Source organism: Schistocerca serialis, chromosome 5 (assembly GCF_023864345.2).
Source record: "Schistocerca serialis cubense isolate TAMUIC-IGC-003099 chromosome 5, iqSchSeri2.2, whole genome shotgun sequence".
NCBI lineage: Eukaryota > Metazoa > Arthropoda > Insecta > Orthoptera > Acrididae > Schistocerca > Schistocerca serialis.
This window is the reverse complement of record NC_064642.1, coordinates 721,820,006-721,846,082: the sequence shown is the minus strand read 5'-3', so window position 1 is coordinate 721,846,082 and position 26,077 is coordinate 721,820,006. Positions and strand designations below refer to the sequence as shown.

Here is a 26,077-nt window from a genome sequence, read left to right as displayed (position 1 = left end):
CACAAACTTATTCCGAAATTTCATACTGATATCTTGAGTATTCTTTAACATACAAATTTTTGTTGTTGTGAGGACACATTTAAGTTAAGATTTCCGACTGCTGAAACAACGCTAAATCTAAAAACTTCAAAAATTTATTTAAAAAAAACTATAAGAGATCCAGCAAAAAAAATTTACAAGTGCTTTCAGGATGATAAAAGAAGTAATTGTACCAAGTTTCATCAAAATCTGACATGGTTGGTGTCAAGGCCTGGGTGACTTGACATGGAATGACCCGCAAAGGTATTGAAGACTGCATGGTTTCATTTCATCTTCACCAATTAGTTAGTCTTTCTGAAATTGGTTGTAATTTTATTTATTTTTTTCCCCTATAAATATATAAAATTTAAATTTGGGTTAAGGTCAGAAGTTAAATGACCAAGCAAAACTTCTGTTTCCATTATTCACAACAAGAGCAAATCACTTGTTAAATGACTAATTATATACACCTCAACTATAATATCATTGCTAAAATTTAATAAGTTTTTTGGATGACAAAACTCATCTGCTATAATTTCTGCATATGTGATGAAACAGGAGTGTACACTGCCATCTGACAAATTAGAGTACATCGTCATTTACATTTTGTTTTAAACTGCAGTGGTTGCTGAAATGTGTATCATGGATTGTGTTACAATAGGTACTAGTTAACATTATTAATAATTTTTACAGGTGTTAAAGGGGTCCAAGTAGAAGAATTGTGGAGTCTAGATGCAGAACAGTTTGAGAATTTGAAGTAAGTTGTCTTGTTAAGCTGTATGAATATTTCACTAATTATCCATTCACTGTGTCATGCGGAAACACATAATTGTGTTTAATTTTTAGTTTTTAATTTTGTAAGTAGGTGTTCTGGTTGTTACACAGTTGTATGATGACTGCTCCCACACAGCTTGTATACAAAACAAGCACAAGAAATTTATCATTATTAAATCATGTATCTCATTCTTAAAGGTGAGGATGAAAAGATGGTCACAAAGTAGACGAGGCCCTGAACAGCAGGCAGGTGAAAAGAACGAAGTTCCTTATGTCTTGGATAATATCGCCTTTCAGAGGGGTGTGAGTGCGTGTATGGATTTGTTAGCTCTTAAGTAGTTTTATCTAACAGGTTAATTATTTTCAGTGTTTTCTAAATGCCTATCTTCATATAAATGTATCTTGGTGTTTCCGTCACTCTTAAATATGAAATTCTTCTTTCCCAGTCAAGTTAAAGGGTACATTAACAGGGTGTATACGACCCGGGAGATCCAGGAAAAACCCGGGAATTTTTCATTGTTTTATTTACCAGTTAAATTTTTGTTATTTTGACTGGTAAGAAGGGTACTACTGTATCCTGCTTCTGCAGAATAACACTGCAGTAACAAAACATGAACGAGAGGGGGGGGGGGGGCGATGAAAATAAAACTTAAGTCACAAAGGAAATGTACCATAAACAACAACAAAACACAAGTGTCTGCCAACCAAAGTGAGTCAAAGGCTTAGGAAGAATATGCAGTGCTTCCTAAAAACAAATTGCTTCCGATGAGCGTGACGTGACAACTGTTTACATTTGAGCACCTGTGTGCGGGCTCTAGCGCATGCACAGTTGAGTCACGTATGAGTAGTACCTCCTCCCGCTTCTGGCTACAGATGTGTGGCTGGGCGCCACTATCTAAATTGCTCCAGTTCGGAAATATTGTAGATCTGGGGCTGATGCACAGAGTAGTCTGAGTTGCAGTGGGTAGTCTCCATGTGACCTGTGTTTAGGTTTAGTGAATTTGCTGTTTCCTCTTCGTTCATTGCTCTCACATTAAATGAAAACAAAATGGATTTCTGTGGCTGGGAGCTACCAAATGAATTAAAATACATTTGCATAATTACAAAAGGCTAAAATATGTTGTTAGTTTCAGGTTTTATTTCCACCTTTCTGGCAGTCAAGCATTAATCGCCTTGCAGAACAATGAAGTTATTTTTGTCGGTTTGCTAAAGAGATTTGGCTATTATTAATCTTTTGTGCTGAGGCAGTCAATTTATTTGAAACGAAGTGTTTAATTTTACACTGTTGCTAGTTTCAACTGTTCGCTGCATTTCAAGTGCACGTTTTCCGTCTTCTATCTCGTATGGCATTATGCCATAATAAAGAACCAAGCATAATACAGAACTGGTACTCAAGAAAATTTACACCCGAATCTGGACATACAAATGTGCACTTTAAGCCGAATTATGCATTTTAGCATGGCTCACGAAATTCTGATGCTCTTGAAGTATCCTTTGATGTCTTGTTTCTTTTATGACATAATGCAAGATCTTTTAATGTTTTACACGTATGAACATGCGGGCTTCCTGTGTCATCATAGCTGCGCAGGCGCAGTGACGCCTGTTACCTGGCGCTCTCTGGCAACTGCTGAAACGAACCAATTTCTAACAGGTCACAGGAAAATATTGCAAATGGTGGTTTGAAAAGTTTTACTTTCAAAGTAAATTTCCTTTTACGAAAGATAACCTGTGTGCGAGAATATACAATGAATTTCTTAAATTGCAGAGCTTCTGACTCTCATTTAAAAATCAACTCTTTGAGGACGACCATGTAGAAGAGTTTCGAGCCGAGAAGATCAGACATATATGTCGTTATTAAAAATTTTACTGACACATTTGTTTTATATATCTTAAAGTGTAACACGCGCAAAAAGATCAGCGTTATATGTGGAAGCTTAGCTTCTCTTGCAGCTTATTAATCTTAGATACCGATATTTGTGAAAGCTTTGTTTTTCTTGTAGCATCACTATGTATATCAATTTAAACCATTAACTTTTCTTTTTTGTGTGTTCACACTACTTAAGAGTGATCTTGCTATTGGTTGACTACATCACGTGTCCTATTCTGTGATCAGCTGGCGAGATCACGTGACATGAGCTACGACTGGCTTACAAAAGCACGTCGCAATCTCGATTTCATCGCTTCGGAAAGTAACATGCAGAGTTTGGTGGAATTCGAATTTATACCTCCATAACATGAAAAAATGCAGCGTACATGTTGCTGCACATCAAAGAGCTTTCCAGAACATGTGTTTCCCTCCCTGGGTTTCGTTTTCTAAACTGCTGGCAAATTCTACGTCTGTGTAGAAAACCATAAACATTTTAAGGATTGATAAGTTTTACAGTGCCGAGGAAAAGTATACTGTCACTTAACGCAGAAAAAGTGTATTTTCACCCGGAAGAAAGTGTATTTTCAGACGGGAAATCCGGGAAAAATCCAGGATTTTTTTTTTTTTTTTTTTTTTCCCCCTTGCCCATGTGAACACCCTGATTGACATTTTTTTTTTAAACTCATACACAGGTGATACAGCTGTTGTATAAGAGTTTAAGATTGACATAATACTGCCTGTAAAAAAATAAATAAAAATTACCCTTTTGTCATAGGGATTGAAAGTTTGGTTTCAACAAATGTCTTCGTTAAATGTTTACGGTTTCAACAAATGTCTTCATTAAATGTTTATGGCTTCAGTAAATGTCTTCACTAAATGTTTTAGAGCACCAGTATACCAAGGATTTTTGTACACCGCATTGCTGGGTTTGGGTATCAGAAAGAAACAAAATTTAAAGATGAAATGGTAACTCAGAATAAAGTAATTTTCACGTAGTGGACTGTGGTATACACACACACACACACACACACACACACACACAAGATGCGGAAGTTCAGATGTCAGAAAATAGTCATGCTGTAGTGAATATGGTCCTGCCCAGTAAAATGTTGTGGTGCTACCAATCTTTGGGTTGGTGAACACCATTAATTGGAAAAAGCACAAGAAAACAAAGGAAGTCACACAGAATATTTTTAAGATTGTGCTTCACCCAAACACTAGAATAACTTAGTTTTTATTCTTAGACATAAGAGGATTGCCTATTGCAAAGCAACATGGACTGATATGATATCATTGAACTATGAAAGAGAAATTAAGTAGTTAGACTGTATGTGAGTTATAACATTAGCAAACAGCAAACTTGATGGTATTGTCCCCTAGGTAAAAGGTAAGAATGATTGACATGGAACTGTCTAAAGACAGGGACGTATGAAAGTGATTCTGTTCACATTCATATGACGTTATCAACAGGCTTCGACATTAACCCCTCAAGAAATCCTGCTGTATTGTAAGACACTAAAGTACCCATGATTATAAAGGGAAAATTAATTTTTTACAATATTGACATCAGTTGCAAAACAATTTCACTTTCTCATTTTTGTCTCTCCTACCATTTCTAAGACTCCAAACCATCCTCCTCTCTTACCATGATGAATCCTATCATATATTACATCCGTTCTTTTCAAAAATATGCCTTTGCACTATCAAAATTAAGGTCCCATATCCTGTTGGTGGATGTAATCCTACTCTACATTAGCCTCTTTTTACATTTCAAGTACAGCACTCTCTTGCACTTACCTAACTAATCTGTGACATGTGTGCCTCATTTGCCCAGTTTCCACTTCACCAGACTTCTCCATCTTACAAAATCCTGCAGTTATCTGCCCCTCATGTTTCCTTGGACGGTATAATCTGCCAAGCCAACTTTAGACTGCTGCAACATGCCAGACTTTATCTCAAAAAGTGTTACACCTTCTTCTAAACTACCTCAAAAGTGGCGTTTCTCTTCCTGTCCCTTTGCAGCGCCCCAAGCAGCCACACTATCAACCTCTTCAACAAACAGGGCTTGGCAAACCACCTTAACATCGCATACCCTTCACCTCTGCCTCCCAGACCAGTCATAACTCATAATCACAAGAACCAGTCACAACAGTACAATGTTCTCAACCTCTCATCCAAAGCACTCTCCCTCCCTGAACTATCTGTATTATCCAAGGGCCTCACTTTCAGCTCTAAACCAGCATCTAACGAGGCTGTTCTGGTGAAGAACCCATTTCATTTACAAACAATGTCAGTTGGAAATACCACTTTGCAACCCAATCCCAAAACCTTTCCAGCAACAAACCTAACATTGAATCTTGCCTTGAAGAGTTCTGACCACAATCCCGACTTAATCCAACACTATTACCTTAGAATAATGCCTTACAAGCCTTGCAAGAATTCCTCACATCCAGCATTGCTTCACAACCTTTCCTCGGGTCTCTACAGCATGACCCGAACTTGTCCTCAGCAGGGCTCCAGGCTCTACATTCCCTGATGACTCCATCATCATCCTCCCAGCAGACAAAATATTTACTGCTGTGGTACTTAACCGACAGAAGTTTGTTAGCAAAGGACTATGCCAGCTGTCTGACACCTCTACATACAGAGTCTGCCACCAAGGTCTCATCCCTGTGATTCAGACTGACCTGCTGTCTCTCGTAAAAACTTCAGGCCCCTCACAAGGACTTACAACTCAATCCATAGAACTTCTTACCCCCACTCAAACCCCACACCCCCACCTTTTACCTTCTTCCTAAGATCCACAAACCCAATCATCCTGGCCATCCTACAGTTGCTGGCTTCAAAGCACCAACCGAACGTTTATTTGCCTTGCAACTGATAGTACAAAGACATCCCCCCTGCATTAAAGGTACCAACCATTTCCTAGATCGTCTGAAATCTGTGCCCATACCATCTCCACAACACACCTTGCTTCTCACCATTGATGCCATCTCCCTCGGTCTGCTGCTGAACATTCACTCAGTCAGCGCCAACCTGATTGAAACCTATGATATCCTTCTTGCTCATCCCTAAATACCTTCTCCCAATTAAATTTTACACGGTCCTATCCCGAATCCCATGCAACTTTCCTTGAAGTTGATCTCATTGTCACTGAAGACCAGCTACACACATCTGTTCAGATTAAACCTATTAACAAACAGCACTACTTAAATTTTGACTGTTACCATCCTTTCCATGTGAAGCTTCCCCTCCCATACAGCCTTGGCATTGGAGCCAAATGTATTTGTTTGGATGCGGCAATACACCACAACTCTCACTTCAGCCCTCATTGAACATAATTATCCCAGCAGCCTAGTCCAAAAGCAGATTTTCCAGGTCATCACAACCTATCCTGGTACTGCTGATTCCTCCAAAACCAACTTCGGAGTGCACCACTTGTCACCCAGAATTATGCTGGTTTTGAATGTATCAATCAGCTACTTTGACAAGGCCATGACTTCCTAAAATTGTGCCCTGAGATGAGATCATTCTGTCTGAGATTTTGCCCACCACACCTAGAATAGCTTTTCGTTGCCCTCCCAATCTCCGCAATATCCTTGTCGATCCCTATGCTCCTTCTGCAGCCACCTCCCTACCCTATGGCTCCTGCCCCTGTGACTGTCCCCACTGCAAAACTTGCCCTATGCAACCTCCTGCCACAATCTGTACAGCCCTGTAACTGGCAAAACACATATTATCAAAAAGAGAGCCACCTGTGAAATGACACGTCTTATACTACCTGCTATGTAGAAACTGTTCGACCTTTTACATCGGCATGACTGCCACCCAGTTATCAGTCAGGATGAATGGGCATTGGCAGAGGCTGTATACAGGCAACACAGTATCCTGTTGCAGAGCAACTCTGTACAACACGACACTCATGCCTGTTTCACCACAAGGGCCATCTGTATTCTTCCCCCAGACACATTTCTCAGAACTACGTGGTGGGAAGTAGCACTGCAACACGCCCTTGGTTCTTGCCACCCACCTGGCCTTAATTTACGGTAATTCCTTCTGTCTCAGCATTTCTTCACTGTAACGACTCCTTTTTTCATTCCATTTTAGTTGTCTACAACTTTCATTTTCTGACCTGTCTGTTTTTCGCCATCCCCCTGCCACCTCTGTTACATACAATGCACTTAGCTTTTGACTCTTACTAACTTGAGCACGATGTTAGTAGTAATCTCTGTCTTTTATATTTCCCTGTATTCCACCTTTAAGTTCTCAGATTTTCGTATCTTGTCTTGTTAAGGGAGAGCTTCCACTTTTAGGTTGGACAGGTTTAACCCTCCAGCAGGCGCGTCAACTTTCATGACGCCTGTGGATACATGCGACGATTTTTGTGGTTTTTTGTTTGTTTACAGGTTCTTTTTCTTGTGTTTTTGTTTTAAATTGCAGTTACCTTTATTGTTACAGATTTTACAAATACAGAAGTGAACATCAGGCTCATTACACTTTCAAATTAACAGAAATATTTGACATTTTGTAATGGAGAAGTACACGAATTTTTTTAAAAAATTGATTTTATTATAGATACAAATAAATTATTGAATTAATCAAAGCATGTCTCTTTTTACTGATTGCCCTCTACAGAAAGACATTGTTCACAAATAATTTTTACGTACTTTTGCAAACAAAGATGTGTACCGAATTTTTCACATGTATACTTGCTGAGACAAGTCTTTTTTGTCTCCCTGTAGCATGACTGGCACCTTTTTCTTTTCTTGTTTTCTGATTCCAAGGATTGTTCAGCGTTTTCTTGCACCTTTCCTTTAGGTTTGTACTTTACTAGCATTGACTTTATATCATCAGGTAGAGTCATAATAAGAGCTCTACTTTTGAGATGATCTTGCAATAGAGTCAGAGCCAAAGTTTGAGGTACTCGCGCCGATTTGAGTATTTATTCTTGTTACCCAAGAAAATTACTCTTGAGTTGATGCCTGCAATGTTCAACGGGTGGAAAAAAATCACCATAGGCCATCTTCTTGTTGATCTAGCTACATTGTAGGTTGCACAGAGTTTGTCAACTACATCAACTCCAGATTTGGTGTCATTATAGTGTAGAATAATTGCTGGTTTTTATCTCTAAACCTTACGAAACCTCACTTGACGATACATGCATACTCGAAAGAAGGACTACAGTTTTCCCTTTTTTCGGGACATACGACACAAGGGTTTCATTCTTGCTGTAGCCAAATACGCTATCATATTGCTGTCTACTTTTTGGTGCTACGAAATTCGATGGCAGTTCCTTCTTGTTTTTTCTAATTGTGCCTACAAACGACAGTCTCCTTTTATGCAGTTCTCTTACTATCTCTTACTAACTCCAAACTAGTGAACCAGTTATCTGCTGTAATGTTTGTACCCGTCCCATATATTGGTTCGGCAAGTCTCAGAACTACTTCTTAGGCGGAGTTGTTATTCTGAAAGGGTCCTTCTGGTTGTAATCCACAATATATTTCCATGTTCTAAGTATAATAAAGCTTGGTATCTCACAGACAGAAAATTTTGATGCCATGTTTAGATGGTTCGGATGGTATGAACTGGCAAAATCCACACCGGCCTCGAATTGCTGGTAGCTGCTCATCAACTGTGACGTTCTGACCGAGGGAGTAACGTGTCTTGCAGTTATTCAAACACATGGTGAACATTTCCCTCACGGGTACTAATTTGTCTGTCTTGAGCCGTTCGTGTCTTGTGGCTCCATCATCAAAACGAACACATCTTATTGGGAACAGGAAATGTTTTTTGGACATCGTCATTCTAAAAATATTCAGACCAAGATCATCTGCCGTTCAGAAGTCGTGAACATTCTGTCGCCCACCACGGAACACACCAGCAAGGTATAACAAGCCAAGAAAGGCTTTTATTTCGATTGCGTCTGTGTCCTTGGAGTCACTCTCGCGAGCAAAGTTTCCTTTTAGATCAGCTATACGCCTGTTAGTGTTGACCACAATTAGATCTAGGATATCATTACTGATAAATAGGCCCCAGCAGTCAATTTCAGTTACCATTTTCTTTGCGTCTCCAAGTACCCCAGGCTGTTTGGTTAATATATTATGAGGTCGTGTCTGTGTTGCTTTCCAAGGCACTTTCCTCCATTTAGTTCCATCCTTACCTAAAATAAAAAAATAAGTACCTTACACCATTATTAGATATTGTTGTTATTACATCTGAAAGCATATTTATTGTCTTTTCTACTCACCAAAATAGTAATGTTCATCAGTTTCCTGCACTTCATTATTTTCCTCTTCATCAAATTCATGATCTGTGTCTTAGTCTACAGATCGTGTTTTGAGTACATCTTCGGTTTCTGAAAAAGTTTCTGCAAGGTCATCTTCATCTTCAATGGATACCTCGTCATCGAGAAGAAGGCGATGTACTTCTTCCAAATCCTTAGGATTTTCTAGATCATATCGTTTACTCATTTTGAAAGAGAGTACACGTAGCTACAACGAAACGTTGCTTCATTTAGAAGACAACAACACAACTGCTGACTTGCGTACGCTGCAAACAATGCAACAGCTGCAGTCATTAGCGGCGACAAAGCGTTACCCGAGTAGGCGCGCTGTATCTGAGAGATACAGGCAGTACACGTTCCCACACCTGACTCATTTATGACCTTGTCAGTATCGGGATAAGACTGAAATTCCTGTGAAGCAAGAAGAAAGGTATGACACAAGATGTCGTGGGCCAGCAAACCGTTACCACTGTTTGTTGCGGTAATATTAGAGGAAAAAGTAGGTCGTGTATCTCACAGATACATGCGCGACTGTCGGAAAGTTAATTTTTAAAAATCTTTTTTTAACTTTCAAGGGTAATGTATGTCTTCACTGAAATTGTTTCCTACTAATTTCTTTGTTACAATGTTGCAGTTATTTCTTATCACTTTCTTTGTTGCAAATATTTCTTAGACTTCATTGTATGTAGTTCCTTGTCAGTTTCTTTGTCGTGGTTTTTCATTGCAGGTTTCTGTATAGCAGATGTTTAGTGCTGATTTGTTTACTGAAGAGGTTGCTAAGAAATCTGAGACCTCCAGTGAGTTATGTGTTTTCATGAGAAATTTGCCAGTTGACACAGTTGCAGAGTGTTTTGTGAAAAGGATTGTTTGAAATGTCTTCTGACTGGAGCCAAAGGAGAGTGAGTGTGCTGACTGTTTGCGTATCTTGAGAATAAAGACTGTTTCAAAGTGAAGATGTTTCCAGTGACGACTTTGTGTTCTAAATGTTTTGACAGACTAATAACAGTGATAGTATCTGAACAAGGTGAAACCTCCCATGGTGCAGATGATGTAGATAAGGAAAAATTAAATATCGTGAATCAGTAAACTACAGAGTTAGGCGTTAGTCCTGTTAAGAAATCTTGGTCAGTGAAGTAGAGTCATAAGCTCTATGAATCAAGAAAGTGCAGATAAATTACTAAAGCTATGGATGAATACTCACAGCAAAACTGACCACACTCTCCAAAACAGGAATTCCATCTTCAGAAGAAAATGAACCAAAGCACTCTTGCACCTCTTGCCAGGAATTTTTCAGAAATACGAGGGCAGTTCAATAAGTAATGCAACACATTTTTTTTTCTGAAACAGGGGTTGTTTTATTCAGCATTGAAATACACCAGGCTATTCCCCAATCTTTTAGCTACACAACACTATTTTTCAACGTAATCTCCATTCAATGCTACGGCCTTACGCCACCTTGAAATGAGGGCCTGTATGCCTGCACGGTACCATTCCACTGGTCGATGTCGGAGCCAACGTCGTACTGCATCAATAACTTCATCATCCGCGTAGTGCCTCCCACGGATTGCGTCCTTCATTGGGCCAAACATACGGAAATCCGACGGTGCGAGATCGGGGCTGTAGGGTGCATGAGGAAGAACAGTCCACTGAAGTTTTGTGAGCTCCTCTCGGGTGCGAAGACTTGTGTGAGATCTTGCGTTGTCATGAAGAAGGAGAAGTTCGTTCAGATTTTTGTGCCTACGAACACGCTGAAGTCGTTTCTTCAATTTCTGAAGAGTAGCACAATACACTTCAGAGTTGATCGTTTGACCATGGGGAAGGACATCGAACAGAGTAACCCCTTCGGCGTCCCAGAAGACTGGAACCATGACTTTACCGGCTGAGGGTATGGCTTTAAACTTTTTCTTGGTAGGGGAGAGGGTGTGGCGCCACTCCATTGATTGCCGTTTTGTTTCAGGTTCGAAGTGATGAACCCATGTTTCATCGCCTGTAACAATCTTTGACAAGAAATTGTCACCCTCAGCCATATGACGAGCAAGCAATTCCGCACAGATGGTTCTCCTTTGCTCTTTATGGTGTTCGGTTAGACAACGAGGGACCCAGCGGGAACAAACCTTTGAATATCCCAACTGGTGAACAATTGTGACAGCACTACCAACAGAGATGTCAAGTTGAGCATTGAGTTGTTTGATGGTGATCCGTCGATCATCTCGAACGAGTGTGTTCGCACGCTCCGCCATTGCAGGAGTCACAGCTGTGCACGGCCGGCCCGCACGCGGGAGATCAGACAGTCTTGCTTGACCTTGCGGCGATGATGACACACGCTTTGCCCAACGACTCACCGTGCTTTTGTCCACTGCCAGATCACCGTAGACATTCTGCAAGCACCTATGAATATCTGAGATGCCCTGGTTTTCCGCCAAAAGAAACTCGATCACTGCCCGTTGTTTGCAACGCACATCCGTTACAGACGCCATTTTAACAGCTCCGTACAGCGCTGCCACCTGTCAGAAGTCAATGAAACTATACGAGACAAAGCGGGAATGTTTGAAAATATTCCACAAGAAATTTCCGTTTTTTTTTTTTTTTTTTTTCCTCAACCAAAATTGGCCGAGAAAAAAAATGTGTTGCATTACTTATTGAACTGCCCTCGTATCAATTCAGCTGTTGAATAGTGTGTATCCTACAGTGAAAAAGTGCAAGTTTTAACTACACTCGTGCTCCTAAATTAAGGATAATGTTGATACATGGTGAAACAACACTCTGGTGGGCAGTTGCTGGTTTAAATCACCTCAGGGTATGACCGTGCGGTGCGTTTGACTTGCAGTCGTCACTCGGTGACGTTAGCAGCATTCCACATCCACAGAGGTGTGTTGGTGCATGTCAGAGTACGGTGCAGTGTGTAAGTGTGCAGACGTTTTCGGATGTGCTAATGGTGACTGTGTGTTGAAAGTGGCTCAAAGAACCCATATTGATGATGTTATGAGGGGTAGAATACTAGGGCAACTGGAGGCTGGTCAAACACAGCAGGTCACAGCACAGGCCCTCCATGTGCCACAAAGTCTGATCTCAAGATTATGGCAACGATTCCAGCAGACAGGAAACATGTCCAGGCACTACAGTACGTGACGTCCACAGTGTACAACACCACAAGAAGGCCGATATCTCACCATCAGTGCCCGCAGACAGCCACGGAGTACTGCAGGTAGCCTTGCTCGGCACCTTACCACAGCCACTGGAACAGTTGTCTCCAGACACACAGTCTACAGGAGACAATAATAATAACGGTTGAAGGTCAAAAAGCTGTGAAAGTGAAGAGGTACATGACTCGCAGTAATAAAGAAACTTTTGCAATTTATAATAGCAACTATACAACTTCACATATTGTAAGACCAAAATTTTATGCACTGCAACCTAAGTGGGTTGTTCCACACCCACCAAGAGATGCCAGTTTATGTGTGTACTGCGCAAATTTTGAACTTAGTGTGATAACTTTGAAGAACTTACTGGAGCATGTGACATATGACACCTTGCTAGGGCATGTGAGGTCATTAGCAGTCTGTGACGTATAGTGAGAGACATTTTTTGTTTCAAGAATGTGGTGACTGCCCTGGAAAGGGAGGACTGTCTTTACAGCACTTGGCCTGGGAGACATAGCAGATAACTCTGCAGAAATTACATGTGCGACATGGGAGGAAAATAAACTAATTAAGGAAGCTGTGGCCTTTGACAGTTTCATTGATGAACTTGGTAAATGGTCAGTGAAAGCAGTAACACACCAGGATCTGAAGAAATTGCAACAACACCACATTGCGGAAGTGAAAGGGTGTGTACAGGCTGAAGAACTATACCCAGGCCAGTGAAACATGCCACTTGACAGCTCGCATGTTGTTGGCTATACTATGATAACGATGTTGCCATAGCTGCCCACAACTCCGAAGTACGTTTTGTAAATGTAAGCCACAATCGCCGTTTTTACGTAACTACAACAAAGTATGTTTTTCTAACAGTGGATAGAAAGATGGTGGAGACTCAGCATTTGATAGCAAATGAAACTGGGAAATAACACCACCTGAAGTTAATGACAATATCTATGAAAAGTCGTTCCAAATTGTTACCATAATAGCTGCATGTGAAACGTGTAATAATGTAACCCTAAGCATACCAAAGAACACACTATCCACACCCATAGAAAGAAATAAAGCAAAACATGCATTGCCTATTCAATTGTAGAGAGAAAGAAGTAATTCTTTATACATTTACACTCACCAGTTTACGATGACAATGGCGCAATTCCATCCAGTTCTCCTTCACTATCATTGCTATTGGCACCAAAATGTCTTCATCATCATTAGGAGAAATCATTAATTGTCCATTTTCATTTATAATCCCGTCCATAGCCTGTGCTTCATTTATGAGTTTAGAAACATAGTCTTACTTTCTTCCTCCATGAGGTAGCGTATACAGTAGCAAGACCACTTCTGTTATAGTAAGTCTTGTTACTTCTAATGTACACCTCGACTTCAATTAAAATCAATTCAATTCGATTAAAATGGCAGTGATAAGGTGGTAGCCCAATTACCAAGTGACCCTGTTTCCTTGCAGTTTCATTTACAATGTATTTAGGCATCACAGACTTATTTTGTTTTACAAGCGAGTATGACAACAGGTTTGTCATGCTCATGTCTGCAGCAATGTCTCTCGCCTGCAACCACTGCACCATAGTTTCTTTATGGTCACTACTGGTAGGAGTTTTATCTAAAATCACGGAATGGTACGGTGCATTGTCCATCACAAACGCTTTCAAAACCCTAAACTGGAGCAACATATTTTTAAACCACTGCAGAAACCATGGGTGGTCCATATCCTCATGATAGTCACTGGTTTTTCTTGATCGAAAAACTACAAATCCTTCAGGCACAAAGCCGTTTGAAGATCCTGCATGAGCCACGATTAATCTGGATCCTCTTCCTGTTGGCTGATGACCGCTGCTATTCGGAGTATCATCTGTCCAGCATTTCTCAACTGACTCTCCAGCGTTGATCGAGGTTTCATCTAACCATATGACTGAGTGTATGTCCTTTCCTACAATTTTGTATAAGAAAATGGTATGAGCTGCAACGACGTTAGCTTTTTCGAGTAACAGTTTTCATCCATCTAACTTTTTCAAACGGAAGCCATCTTAAGTGACCTTATCCCCCGTGAGAAAAGTTCACTTTCTTTTAAATAAATTAGCAACTTCGTTATTGTGGGGTATTCTTTCCTTTTGTGATATCTTCTTCCACACTGTTTACTTCAGTGCCTTGTAAGTCTTGAAGTAGCACCCTCTTCCTTATAACTGTTCTTCGACTAAGTTATAGAGTTTTTGAGGTATGCACTAAAACTTTATCGACGGAAATCGAAGCATGCCCATGAACAGAAACAATCCCCTTCCCCTTCGTAAAACTCGTGCGACGTGCGACCTCCGTAGCAATTCCAAAGCCTGACTATTTAATGGGACCCCACGGCGCAATGGATTGTCGCTTGGTGAACATCATTTTGGTGACATTGTTTCATAAATAGAAACTGTAGTTAATAGGTAACACAACATAACTGCAGGCGGTCACACATTAACGTACAATGTTTACGTGGAAGCTGGCAATGTGGTAGCGTTTGACGCTTGAACCGGCTTTTGTTCGGTCCTGTTATTGGTTCAGAAGATGCAGCATGTTGCGTGCCTCACTTGTTTGTCAGTTATATTGCCAACTTTACAGTGCTTGGGGAGTGACCTTGAAGTGACATGTTTCAGTGACCCAGGCATGTGTTTAGTGCTTCACTGTGATTTTGCTGAGAACTGGTCTGTAATTATCCCACATGAAGTACAAGGGCATCATTGGAGTAATGGCCAGGTTTCAATTTTTACAGGAGTGACATATTTTCAAAACAAAACCACAAGTGTTGCAGTTATTCCTGATGACACAGGACATGACTGCACATGCTTTGCTAGCAATGCGCAAAATTCAATTGCAAACAGGGGCAGAGGAGATCATTATTATTTCTGATGGTGTTCCTAGTCATTTTAAAAATTGTTACTAGCTGTTTGAATTAAGTAAGTCGCTTCTGCCAATTGACTGGGTATACAGTGCTCTATTGATCACAGGAAGGGGCCTTGATATGGTGTAGGAGACCTGCTGAAGCACCATTCTACAAAACTCAATCCTTCCAGACCAAATACAGCTGCAATTCGGAATGCTGAGGATCTTAAGAGCGTCATGAAGTCTTACACATTCACAGCCATCATTCTTTTGTCCAAAGAGGAAATCAAAGAATTTTGTGAACAGAAAAAAGAAGAATGGTCCAAACAAGCTACCCCTGTGAAATAAATTCAGAAGAGATATTTTTAGACTCATTAAAGTGATGGGTTAACTCACATTGCACGCACTTTAAAGAGCAAGAAAGAAGAAATTTTTTTTCGCTCGGCCAATACGTCAGAAACAGCAGGATAATATTCAGATTCACATCCTGAGGAGGAGGATGTTTGCGGCATGTTTGTATAACTGTGACTGGTGCACTGCAGAGATTATAGACACCAGCTATGAATTAAACAAAATTGTAGTGAACTTTATGCTACCTCATGGACCAGCTGCTGGATATAGGTTTCCAGCTGAGGGACAACACCACCACCATCAGTGCTCACTTCCTGTTCACAATGTTTTCAAGATTGTAAGTGCTCCAGTTCCTTGGTTCAACAGGAAGGCTCTGTATCAAAGGAAGATACTGAAGCAGTGGAACACATTTTTAGTTCACTGATTGGCTAATTTCAGTACAAAACAGAGTGCACAGAAGTGGTATAAATTGAAACCTTAAAGTCTTTGGACCTTTCACATACATTTTGGAACCATTTAAAATGCTTGAAAAATGAGTCTCTTATTCATCTTTCAAAACTAAACTTATGTGAAATAAGGCTAGGTTTTGATTTTTATGAGCCTGTTATGTGGTGTTGTGATAATAAAACAGGTTTTATGTATGTCAAAAATTTCAATTGTTTTTAAAACCTGTTCAACCTAAAAGTGGAAGCTGTCCTCTTCACGGAATGTACAACTATGTGGTACTAATCAACAGGAAAAAAAATCGAAATTGTATTGATCGGTATTTTTGAAAATAAATAATTTCCATAAATTTCTTAATAAAGTTCAGAATGCAATAGTAAAAGAACTTTGAAAAAACATTCATCAAATTAATGACCCATATTAACTATCTCATATAAACTGACTCATAAACAAAATTGCCATAGGAAACCAAGAAATCAAGATTGTAGATAAATTTAGATATCTGGGAGAAATCATAACATATAACCCCAATGAAAAGCCAACATGGCATCACAGAATAAACAAATTGACTAGAGCACACTATATCACCAAGAACACCTTCAACAAAAAGAACCTGTCAATAGCAACAAAATTAAAACACTACAAAACAGCCACTCAACCAGGAATAACATACACAAGTGAAACCATCTTCTAAATAACTAACACTGCACTAATAGACAAAATACTCAAAATAGAGGGAAGAATCATCAGAACGTGCGTCAATAAATCATACCAGAACAATAGACACTGTAGAGTAGCTACAAATGAAAGTCTACAAGGAAATAGAGCCGGTAATGAGTACAATCAGGAAGAAATATTTCATTTTTCGCACATCTAATCAGAACACCAGAGAGCAGGATCATCAGGGGAATAATGGAAACATTGTGGAATAGTAAGTGCAACATTAAGTGGATTACAAAAATCAAGTGAGATATGGATGTGCTACAGGTTACATTGGAAGACCTAAGAAAAAAACTGTCAAAAGCAGGAAACTCACAGACAAACAAACTAGACTGTAAACGAGAATCAAGAAACATACAATAGGAAGGGTGATTCCCGATGAAGAAAGAAGAATTAAATCTGAGAGAATGGAGAAGTACTGGGCTGACAGGAAACTGAAAAATTCTTTGTATGAAGTTGGCTGGAGTGGTCCAGTGAAGGCCATAAAATGTAAAATAATAATAATAATAATAATAATAATAATAATAATAATAATAATAATAATAATAATAATAATAAAATAACTTTGACAGGTAAGTCCAAATGGAGGATTTCTGTGTAATCATAAAGCAATTATCTTTCAAATAAAAACAACCCCCAACAAAATATCTAGAATTGTTACAGTGACACATTATTTTAAATTTTTTTCAAAAATTCTCATCTTCAAAATGGTATGTGCAATGTCATTTTTGGAGGGCTGTATCTCCGAGATGAAATTTTTTTGGAAGAAACAAAAAAATACGTCTTCCTTACCTAGTCCTTCATTTTAACATATGCTAAATTCAATAACATCCGAGACTGTGAAGGTAAGATTTTTTCGTAGCCCACCTGAATTGATACAGACTAATAGCATCACAGGTAAGGGCTGGGCTGAGAGTAGTGGGACTGCTGCCGTAGAACTCTGGGAACAAAACGTGAAGTGCTGCGTGGAATGACAACATATTAAACAAACTGACTGAAAATGATTGGGATTGCCTCTCACAACTCTTCAACTCCATATTTGGACACTTGTTTACGAACAACCTCACATTAACACTGTGAAAAACATTGTCTGACATGAAACTAAATATGTGGCATATGCATTTCCAGCTGGAGGTGAATGACACTGAAAATGCACATTTAACCATTCCACTAATAATTTATAGTCCTATGTTATTTGGACAAGAGTCGGGGAAAAAAATTAACACAAACAAAAAAATTGCTGCATGCGCACTGGAAAGAAAATGAGCACTCACTGTTGATTATACAGGTCCCAATTCTCTTTCTGACCATCAAACACACAAAGAGTCAGAGCAGATGTGGGAGCAGCCTGCCAAGACATGACTATTGTAACCAAAACCCAAATGAGCTGAGTTACACCTGCGGCAAGTTTTTGTATTTGCTACTCCTGTAAACACGTGAGAAACAGCCTCTTCACCTTTGAAGTGTCCTTGTGCTGAGGCGTTATCAAACCCCTTTTGAAGAATAAATGTTTATCAACAAAACAAAATTCAGTTATAATGCCCTTGGATGAATATCCCCATGGCTGTATACAACAGAAATCTCTCCTGATAAGATATGTGTGCTGCGCCTACAGGACAAACCCAAGTTGTAGTAGGCTGTGGCATGAAGACATGGGACATTTACAGGGCCAGTGCTGCCGGTGTATGATGGCTGACTTACTGCTGGTGAAGATTACGAGTAACTGGACTGGGTCTGCCAGTGTGAAGTTTTGAGACAAAACTACTGGTACTGCCAGCTTGAGGAGTAGGCGTAACTGCCTTTAGCACGGTCCGGCACTAGTCTAAATAGTCTGACACGGATGGATGTCCATGTGGTGCTGTGAGGGCATAAGACCTGGTGTAGCAAAGTATTGCCGTGGTGACAGTGCTTTCTGCTGTGACAGGCACGCTGCTTGTTAACAAAGCTGGTACCACATACACTGTGAAGGTGATGGGTGACCATGTGGCAAACAGCCCAGGCCATAAAAGGAAAATATTTTGGTGTTGTTGAGAACCTTTTAAGCATGACCTCCTGTAATGGTGGCTGCCTGTGCAGCCTGCCTGGTGTATGGAAGAATTGACTACCGGGCAGATAAAACACACACTATAGAAATGATTTAGCACAAATTTCAGATGCTCTTTAAGACAGTTCGCAGATGATGCGGTTGTATGTAACAAAGCAGCATCGCCAGGAGACAGTATTGATTTGCAGAATGACGTGCAGAGGATTGGTGAATGGTGTGGGCTCTGGAAGTTGACCCTGAATGTAAATATATGTAACATATTGCACATATTGCAAATATTAGGAAAGGAAAGCCAATATTCTGCACTATTGACGAGAAACTTCTGGAAACGGTATATACCATAAAGTATCTAGGAGTAACTATCTAGAGTGACCATATACGGAATGATCACATAATACAAATAACAGATGCCAGACTGAGATTCATAGGAAGAATTGTTGGGAAATATAACAACTCATCCATGAAGGAACTGCCTTATAAGTTTGACTTAGTCTAGAGTATTGTTCACCAATATGTGATGCCCACAGAGAGGATTACTATTGAAAATTTGAGAAAACTTTCCAGGAATAGTTGGACAAAATATTACTACTTTGAATGAGAACCACAACAAGAAAATTAAAACTAATATAGAGGCTTACCAGCAATCATTTAACCCATGTGCCATTTGTGAGTGGAGCAGGTTATGGGGGTCTGTTATTAGTATCAGAAGTACCCTGCACCACACACCATTGGGTGGCTTGCAGGGTATGATGTAGATTCAGAGCTGGCCCAAAGGAGCCAGTGGCAACAGGTGGCAGTACTTGTAACAAATGGTGCTCTGGAGTCGCAAAATGACAGAGGTGATGCATCACAAGAGAAAGGAGATGCTGAATGGGGACAACATAATGAGCAGTGAAATGATCCCACATGTGAATGTAGAAAGAGGGAGGAAGGTTGACTCGAAGATTAAGGAACAGGAGGAGGAAATATGCTGAAGCATTAGACTAGGCAAGGAGAAGAGCTCATTTGCAAGAGTTCTCGGCGATGGTGGAGGCCACAAAAAACCATTCCGGCCAGTTGAGAAAGGCAGACCATGACTCCAGAGTGACATTGAAACCTGAATCGTTAGATGTTGCAATGTTGGTATGTGGAAAGGACCAACAGCCGAGCAGGTTAGTTGCTGTTGTGTTAGAATGGTGGTGAGCTGCATGGCATAAGGGTCACACTTGTCTCTTTGTCCAGCGGGAATGATGAAGAATTGGCTATCAGTTGCTCAACCAGTACCCTGGCCAAGAGCATATCAATACATTTTTGACTTGCCCTCTGTTGAGTACTCATCTGCTGCAGAACGGCTGCCAAAGATGGTTTTTCCATGGTGACTGTAAGAAGGAAAAGCACACTGTTTACCACTCAAAGCACAGAGTACCAAGATCCACATTTCAGAGAAAAGTACAGTCCAGGCACCAATACACAAAAGTTCACAGTTCCAAAACTTGCTACAGTCAGAGTGAGAGATCACATGCAAAGTTCAAAGTTCCAAAAGCAGTGCACACATTGCAAATGAATACTAAACAGTTAACTCATTTATGGAGCCAAACACAATCTCTGTTATCTACATACATACATACATATTCCACAAGGCCATACGGTGTATGGCGGTGAGTACCCCTGTACCACTACTAGTCATTTCCTTTCTTGTGCCACTTGCAAATAGAGCGAGAAAAAAATTCTTGCTGTATGCCTCTATAAGGGGCCTAATTGCTTGTATCTTACCTTCATGATCCTTACACGAAATGTGTGTTGATGGCAGTAGAATCATTCTGTAGTCAGTTTCACATGCCAGTACTCAATATTTTCTCATTAGTGCTCCTCGAAGAGAACGTCACCTTCCCCTTCAGGGGTACACACTTAAGTTCCTGAAGCATCTCCATAATACTTGTATGTTGCTCAAACCTACTGGTAAAAAAATAACAACAGGAAAGTGACAGCCAACTCAGCATTGCAGATCCGTAGCAGAACAGAGCAAAGTACAAAGAGTGTAGTGTAGTGTATCCAGATTATGGGTGTGGCCCAATTTTGCGATAGTAAATAGCCCAAGAAAAGCTGATAATTCCACAGATAGTCTGACAATATGAATTTATTGCATTACCACCAAAAAGTAAAGTTTGACATAAGACAGTAATAATAGAAACGATCGTCCTGGACCAAAAGTGAGTATGATTCAAAGTCCAAAGAAACGTCAGTTCAATAATCGCACAACTACACAGTAGCACTGAGTTTCCAGGAAGAAGGCTGGTAGCTGCTACGCAGTATAATGGAGTGGTGCTGTATGGTGCAGACTCAGTTGAAGCTCAAACAGATGGGATGCTGTAGGTGTCCAGTGCAAGTGGCATAGAGCAGAGCTGCAACTGCAGCTGCCTGCTGAAGGTTGCACAATGACTTAAGTACACTGCTGGTGAAGGAAAATATCCGTGGGCTCTTGACGACTACATGACCTTGGAGCCCACTTGATAGCACTGCCCTCATAATTGTGTGCACTACCTATGAACGGTGATGGATGTTTCCGTTGGCACCTGCTAGCATTAAGCCTGTAGAAAGAATGTTTGTAATCGGCACAGAATCCAAATATTCTATGTATGAGAGAGATGCATAAAGAGCCCCCGAAGGAGGAACACCTGCGGGCCAAGGGGTGACACTCCACTGGGCATAGGCATTCTGCTAGAACCAGGAGTGATGGACAATGTAGGAGTCAAGCTCTGCACACACTAACATTCCCTTTCTTGCAATTATTACCAAGATCGATTAATGATAGTTCTGCCAAGTCAATACCAAATTTTAATGCTGTGTTAGACACCCACTGAACCAGAATGACCAGTTTTTAGTTACTTTGGTGCTTTTTGTGTTAGGTTGTTTATTAGTGGCTGACACGTTCCGTGAGAGAGAAGGCCTAACCATTGAATAGAGTAATGTAGTTTAAAATCTTGACAACTGCTTGTCCTGTGAGCTAATAGTTGTCAACCTCTGCCCTTTCTTTTATTCTGTTAGGTTGTAGTTGAAGACAAGATTCACAGTTGTAGAAATATGTATAAGAAGTTGTTGACTTTTTCATTTACACTGTGTACTTGATGAATCTCAATCCAGTGTTTTTCCCATAATTTTTCTATTTATTGCCCATGATCCTGTGAAATAGTACTTTTCTTCCAAATTGTAAACCTAACTGATCAGCATATTTTATTAATGTTTGACCACCATGGGACAATATGCCATTGATTATTGCATTTACATCTAATAATTGAATGTAGTTGTTCACAATCAGATTCTCAGTAGCAGTTCCACTGTGTTCTTCAATCCTTATTGAGAACTTGACTATGCCAAATAATAAAATGATGACAGCCAAGAACTTCAGTTGATGGTGATCCATATTATCCAACAGAAAATAAACTTTAAAATCTCTAAAATAATAATCCTACACTTGAGTCCTCATAACATTATTAAAGCTCTTTCTAGCTGTTTTATAGGACTCCAGATATTTGAGGCACTGAGAGCACAAGCGGACTAACCCCGGAGAAGTCAATATGGAGGAAACAGGTCTCATAATACGGGCCCACAAATAATGTATGTTTGTGATACATTGCAGCCTTGTAACATGCATATGATGTAACTGTGGTTTTATTGAACAATATTTTGACATAGATAAATTACAAAAGTACTATATAGTAGAATATTAGCAGTTTTGTTGTGGCTTAGTCCATTTTCGCTCCAAGTAGTTGAACATTCTCAATGACAGGTCCGTTAGTACGCTGATGCATGTGACAATAGTATTCATTACTAGTATACATTGTACACATTACATGTACCATTTTACATTGGTTTCTGTAATGTTACGCATTGTGTTACATTTCAAAATCATCCACAGGCAATGTTTCTACAGCATTTGATGACGTTTGTAAAGTTTTGTAGAAATCATGATGAAGTGGAGGTACATACGGAAGCAAACTTAGCAGATCCTTCTTTTTTGCCTCTGTAATTACATTTCCATTAGGATAAAGCAGTTCGAGATTGCTGATGCATGTGGATGTTCGTTTGGCCACATCAATTTCCTGAAATGGCTCTTGGTTTTGGTTCGAGTATTTATACAATATTTTGAATCTGTTGGTTGCTTCATACCGCAGCCACTGTATGTTCAACCATTGTACTTTACAATTGCCAGAAGACATTTTTCGATTCGTGATGTTTCTTTCGAGTTGTTTTGTTGAAAAGAAACATTCCGCATTCATATTAATTACCTTGAATGGATTCCTTTTTCTGGCACTCACTACCACATCATTCCAGTGTTTAGGACGGTAAATATTAGGAAAATACTTTTTTCGTTTCTGAACTAGGCCAAAATCCTGATCACAGGGCAGGTACGAGTGTCCGCTAACTAAAAATTTATGGTCTATTTCCTTCACAGAGAACTCTGAGCTGTTGACAATGTATTGGCACAGTACAGCAACCTTTATGTTTCTATTCTGGCCTCCGCACTGATCAGAGTACATAATTAGTTTTTCAGTCCTGACAAAATTGCGTATGAAGTACAGCAAACAAGAACCAATTTCTTGTGGCCCTCTCGACGCAATGGATTCATGCCACAGAAACATGTATACATCATCATTGTGCATATTGTGGATGCCAAAGCAATATGTCCACAACTGACGTTTGTAATAGCAAACTCCAGTTGAGATGATCGGTGTAGGCAAAGTTTTCATCAAATCAAATGTTATCACTGTAACGTTACCATCTGATTTGCTAAGCAATGTATCACTATGTAAACCTGCCCGTGCATACTCAGCTTTTTGCTGATGGAATTCACGTTCTGCAATTAACTCCGTCCTCTCCTTATCATTATCGGCAGCTGTTATTTTTACCTGCAAAGCATCACATGTTCGACAAGAGTCGGACACTGGTGGATGAAATGACAAATTGAAGTTTTCGTAAAAAATTTTGCGGAAAATAAAATGAGAAACGGGCATTTGCTCCTCTGCACAGTACAGTGAATACATGACTGATAAATTTAAATCTGGTCCTAAATACTTTCTACCGTTATTTTTATGATACGCATAATGGCTTTCATACGCCGGGAATTTTTCTATGAAACGTTTTACTACATCAACTTTGTGGCGAGGTGTTTTATTACCAGGTTCACCTTTACCTCTACCATCACGAGGAGGGGTGGCTTTTTCCCCATTATTCTTGAGTACCCTATCGATTCTTCCAGCAGATACGGCTAAAGTATTCTGAAAGAATCTTTTGCACACCCTCGTTTCAGACCCATTTGAATTGAGCAAGTAATACAATCTCGTCTTCTCCCTACGTGAATGTTGCTGACCTACGTAAGACCGTGCTTTATCAACGACTTTAATCATGGTAAACAGGAAAGCCGACTGCAGATCGTGGCTGCCTAAATTATAAAACTCATTGAACACTTGTTCCTGCTGTTCTTCGTTGATGTGTTTGTGGCACTCATACCGGCACGTACACTCGCTGATTTTCCGCAATTCCTTTCGAGGTACAAGGTTACCCTTACGGTTTACATACTCTTGACCTAGAGCTCTCCGTTCTTTCCTAACGTTACGAAGCCATTTATCTTCGTTTCTAAGGCGCTTCTTTCCTCGGCTCCGTACCACGGCATCGTCGTTCGTCTCTGGCACGTCCTCTGGAACAGTTGTTGCTGCAGCCGTGCTCTCTCTCGCGTCTCCCGGCACTTCCCCATCGGACGCAAACATCTCTGTAATAACAATATCCATCCCTCAATGTAATATTAACTACACTACAGTAATGGTCAACGTGTGCATTGGTATCCACAGGCGAAGCAATTGCTCAACACAACTCGGCGGGCGGTAAAACATTGTTGTACACATAACATTACAAGTGATCGTTACTTGATTACACAAAATAGCAATACATAAAGTATTGTTTGTATGTCATTCTGTTTTCGTATGGAAAACAACCTGCATTTTCTGAACAAAGTCACCATTCGAGATACGGTACATCTAGACGTGTTTGCATATGAACGCGTTAGTGTACAATCGACAATGTTATCCGCAAAAAAGGAATGGAACACAATACAAACTAACCTTCCAATTGCTCCTCCACACTTTTCGCAGGGGCTGCCATGCTGATCAACTGAAATACACGTCCACGTGGTCACTGGTCCAATACGTTGTTCCACACTAAATACACAAGTCTTTCGTTCGCCGGCGTCACGCGCAATGGCAGTGGACGGAGAGCATAGAGCACAAATGGACTATGACGCATAGTCCACTCCTGCTCTCAACGGTATCTATCGGCGGTTGAGTGCAACAGCAATGTTTACGTTGCTACATTAGACACACCTTCAGATAAACAAACAGATCAACATGCATTGCATAATACTCGTATACTGTTATCACAACATGTCAATACCTCAAATTCACAAAAAGTGTGGGTTAGTCCGCTTGTGCTCTCAGTGCCTCATTTCATGCTGGTAGCCTGTAAATACATACTAACTTGTATGTTTCCTAATCCACTATTGCATCAGTAACTATTGTCCTATACAAGTAGCCACTCCCCTCTGCTTCTTTTAGGTTCTAGAGTAGCGTTGTACCAAGACACACAAAAAAATATTGTATTCTTGTGAGTCATGTAGTGATCAGTGAATAACTTATGTGCATCAAACATTTCCCACTAGCATCATCACTGTTCTTGCATACGAAAATTCAATAACTTAAATCATAGTGGATTTTTAAAAGATTGTGAGCTGCACCTGTAATTGAATGTCTGTTCATGCAGACACTGCGTTGCTGTATTGCATTATAAGACTTTCACATGACTGTCAGATCTATGTATTGCTTAGCTTTACCTCATGGAAGCCATTGTATAACCAAAAGATAGTGCCACAGTATTACTTCAGAACAAAGTAATGTATTTATATTACTTTATAAGACCTTTCTTCAGTAAACTGTAAGAATTATATTTATTGCTTGTTACCATGATAGGTTGTTACGATCTGTTACTGACAAACAAGTGCTCTGTATGGACATACGTCATCATCATCATCATCTTCTTTTTCATCAGATTTACAAGTTGGGTAATCCCAGTAGATAAATAAAAATAAGTACTATGGTTCCAGTTATGGTACCAAAGAAGCTTGGGTGTTATATTGTTACGTAAACTCTATGCTCATACACCCCGAGTCTAATTTTTTTAATCCTAGTTAATATATAAATTGTTTCTCTCTGTGTACAAGGTTAAAATTCCAATATATAACCAGTCAATTTCAATATAATATAGCTATCATTTTTATTACCATTTTTTGTTAAATATATCCAACAATCATAAAATATTTTTATTGTTACATGTAAAACTAATACACACATTTCAGTGTGAAAGAGAAATGTTTCTAGGACCATAGATTCACTTGATTCTGATGATGAACCATACTTCTAATCTGCGAAGTGCTGTAAGAGAAGTATAATGTGAAAATGGTGTCGTGAATTTGTGCTTCATCCAGGAGAACTTAAAGTTGGTTGGTGACAAGTGATAAAGCAGAACACAAAAATCAT

At 39.8% G+C, this 26,077-nt stretch overlaps 1 protein-coding gene across 1 annotated transcript in view; it reads left to right on the top strand.

The window, feature by feature from the left end:
- Positions 1 to 26,077, top strand: part of LOC126482364 (ubiquitin carboxyl-terminal hydrolase isozyme L5) — an 86,002-nt gene that overhangs the window by 11,623 nt on the left and 48,302 nt on the right. Inside the window, exon 2 of the mRNA XM_050106448.1 lies at positions 712 to 775. Within this exon, the coding sequence (XP_049962405.1) occupies positions 712 to 775 (64 nt within the window). The remainder of the gene's footprint in view (positions 1 to 711; positions 776 to 26,077) is intronic.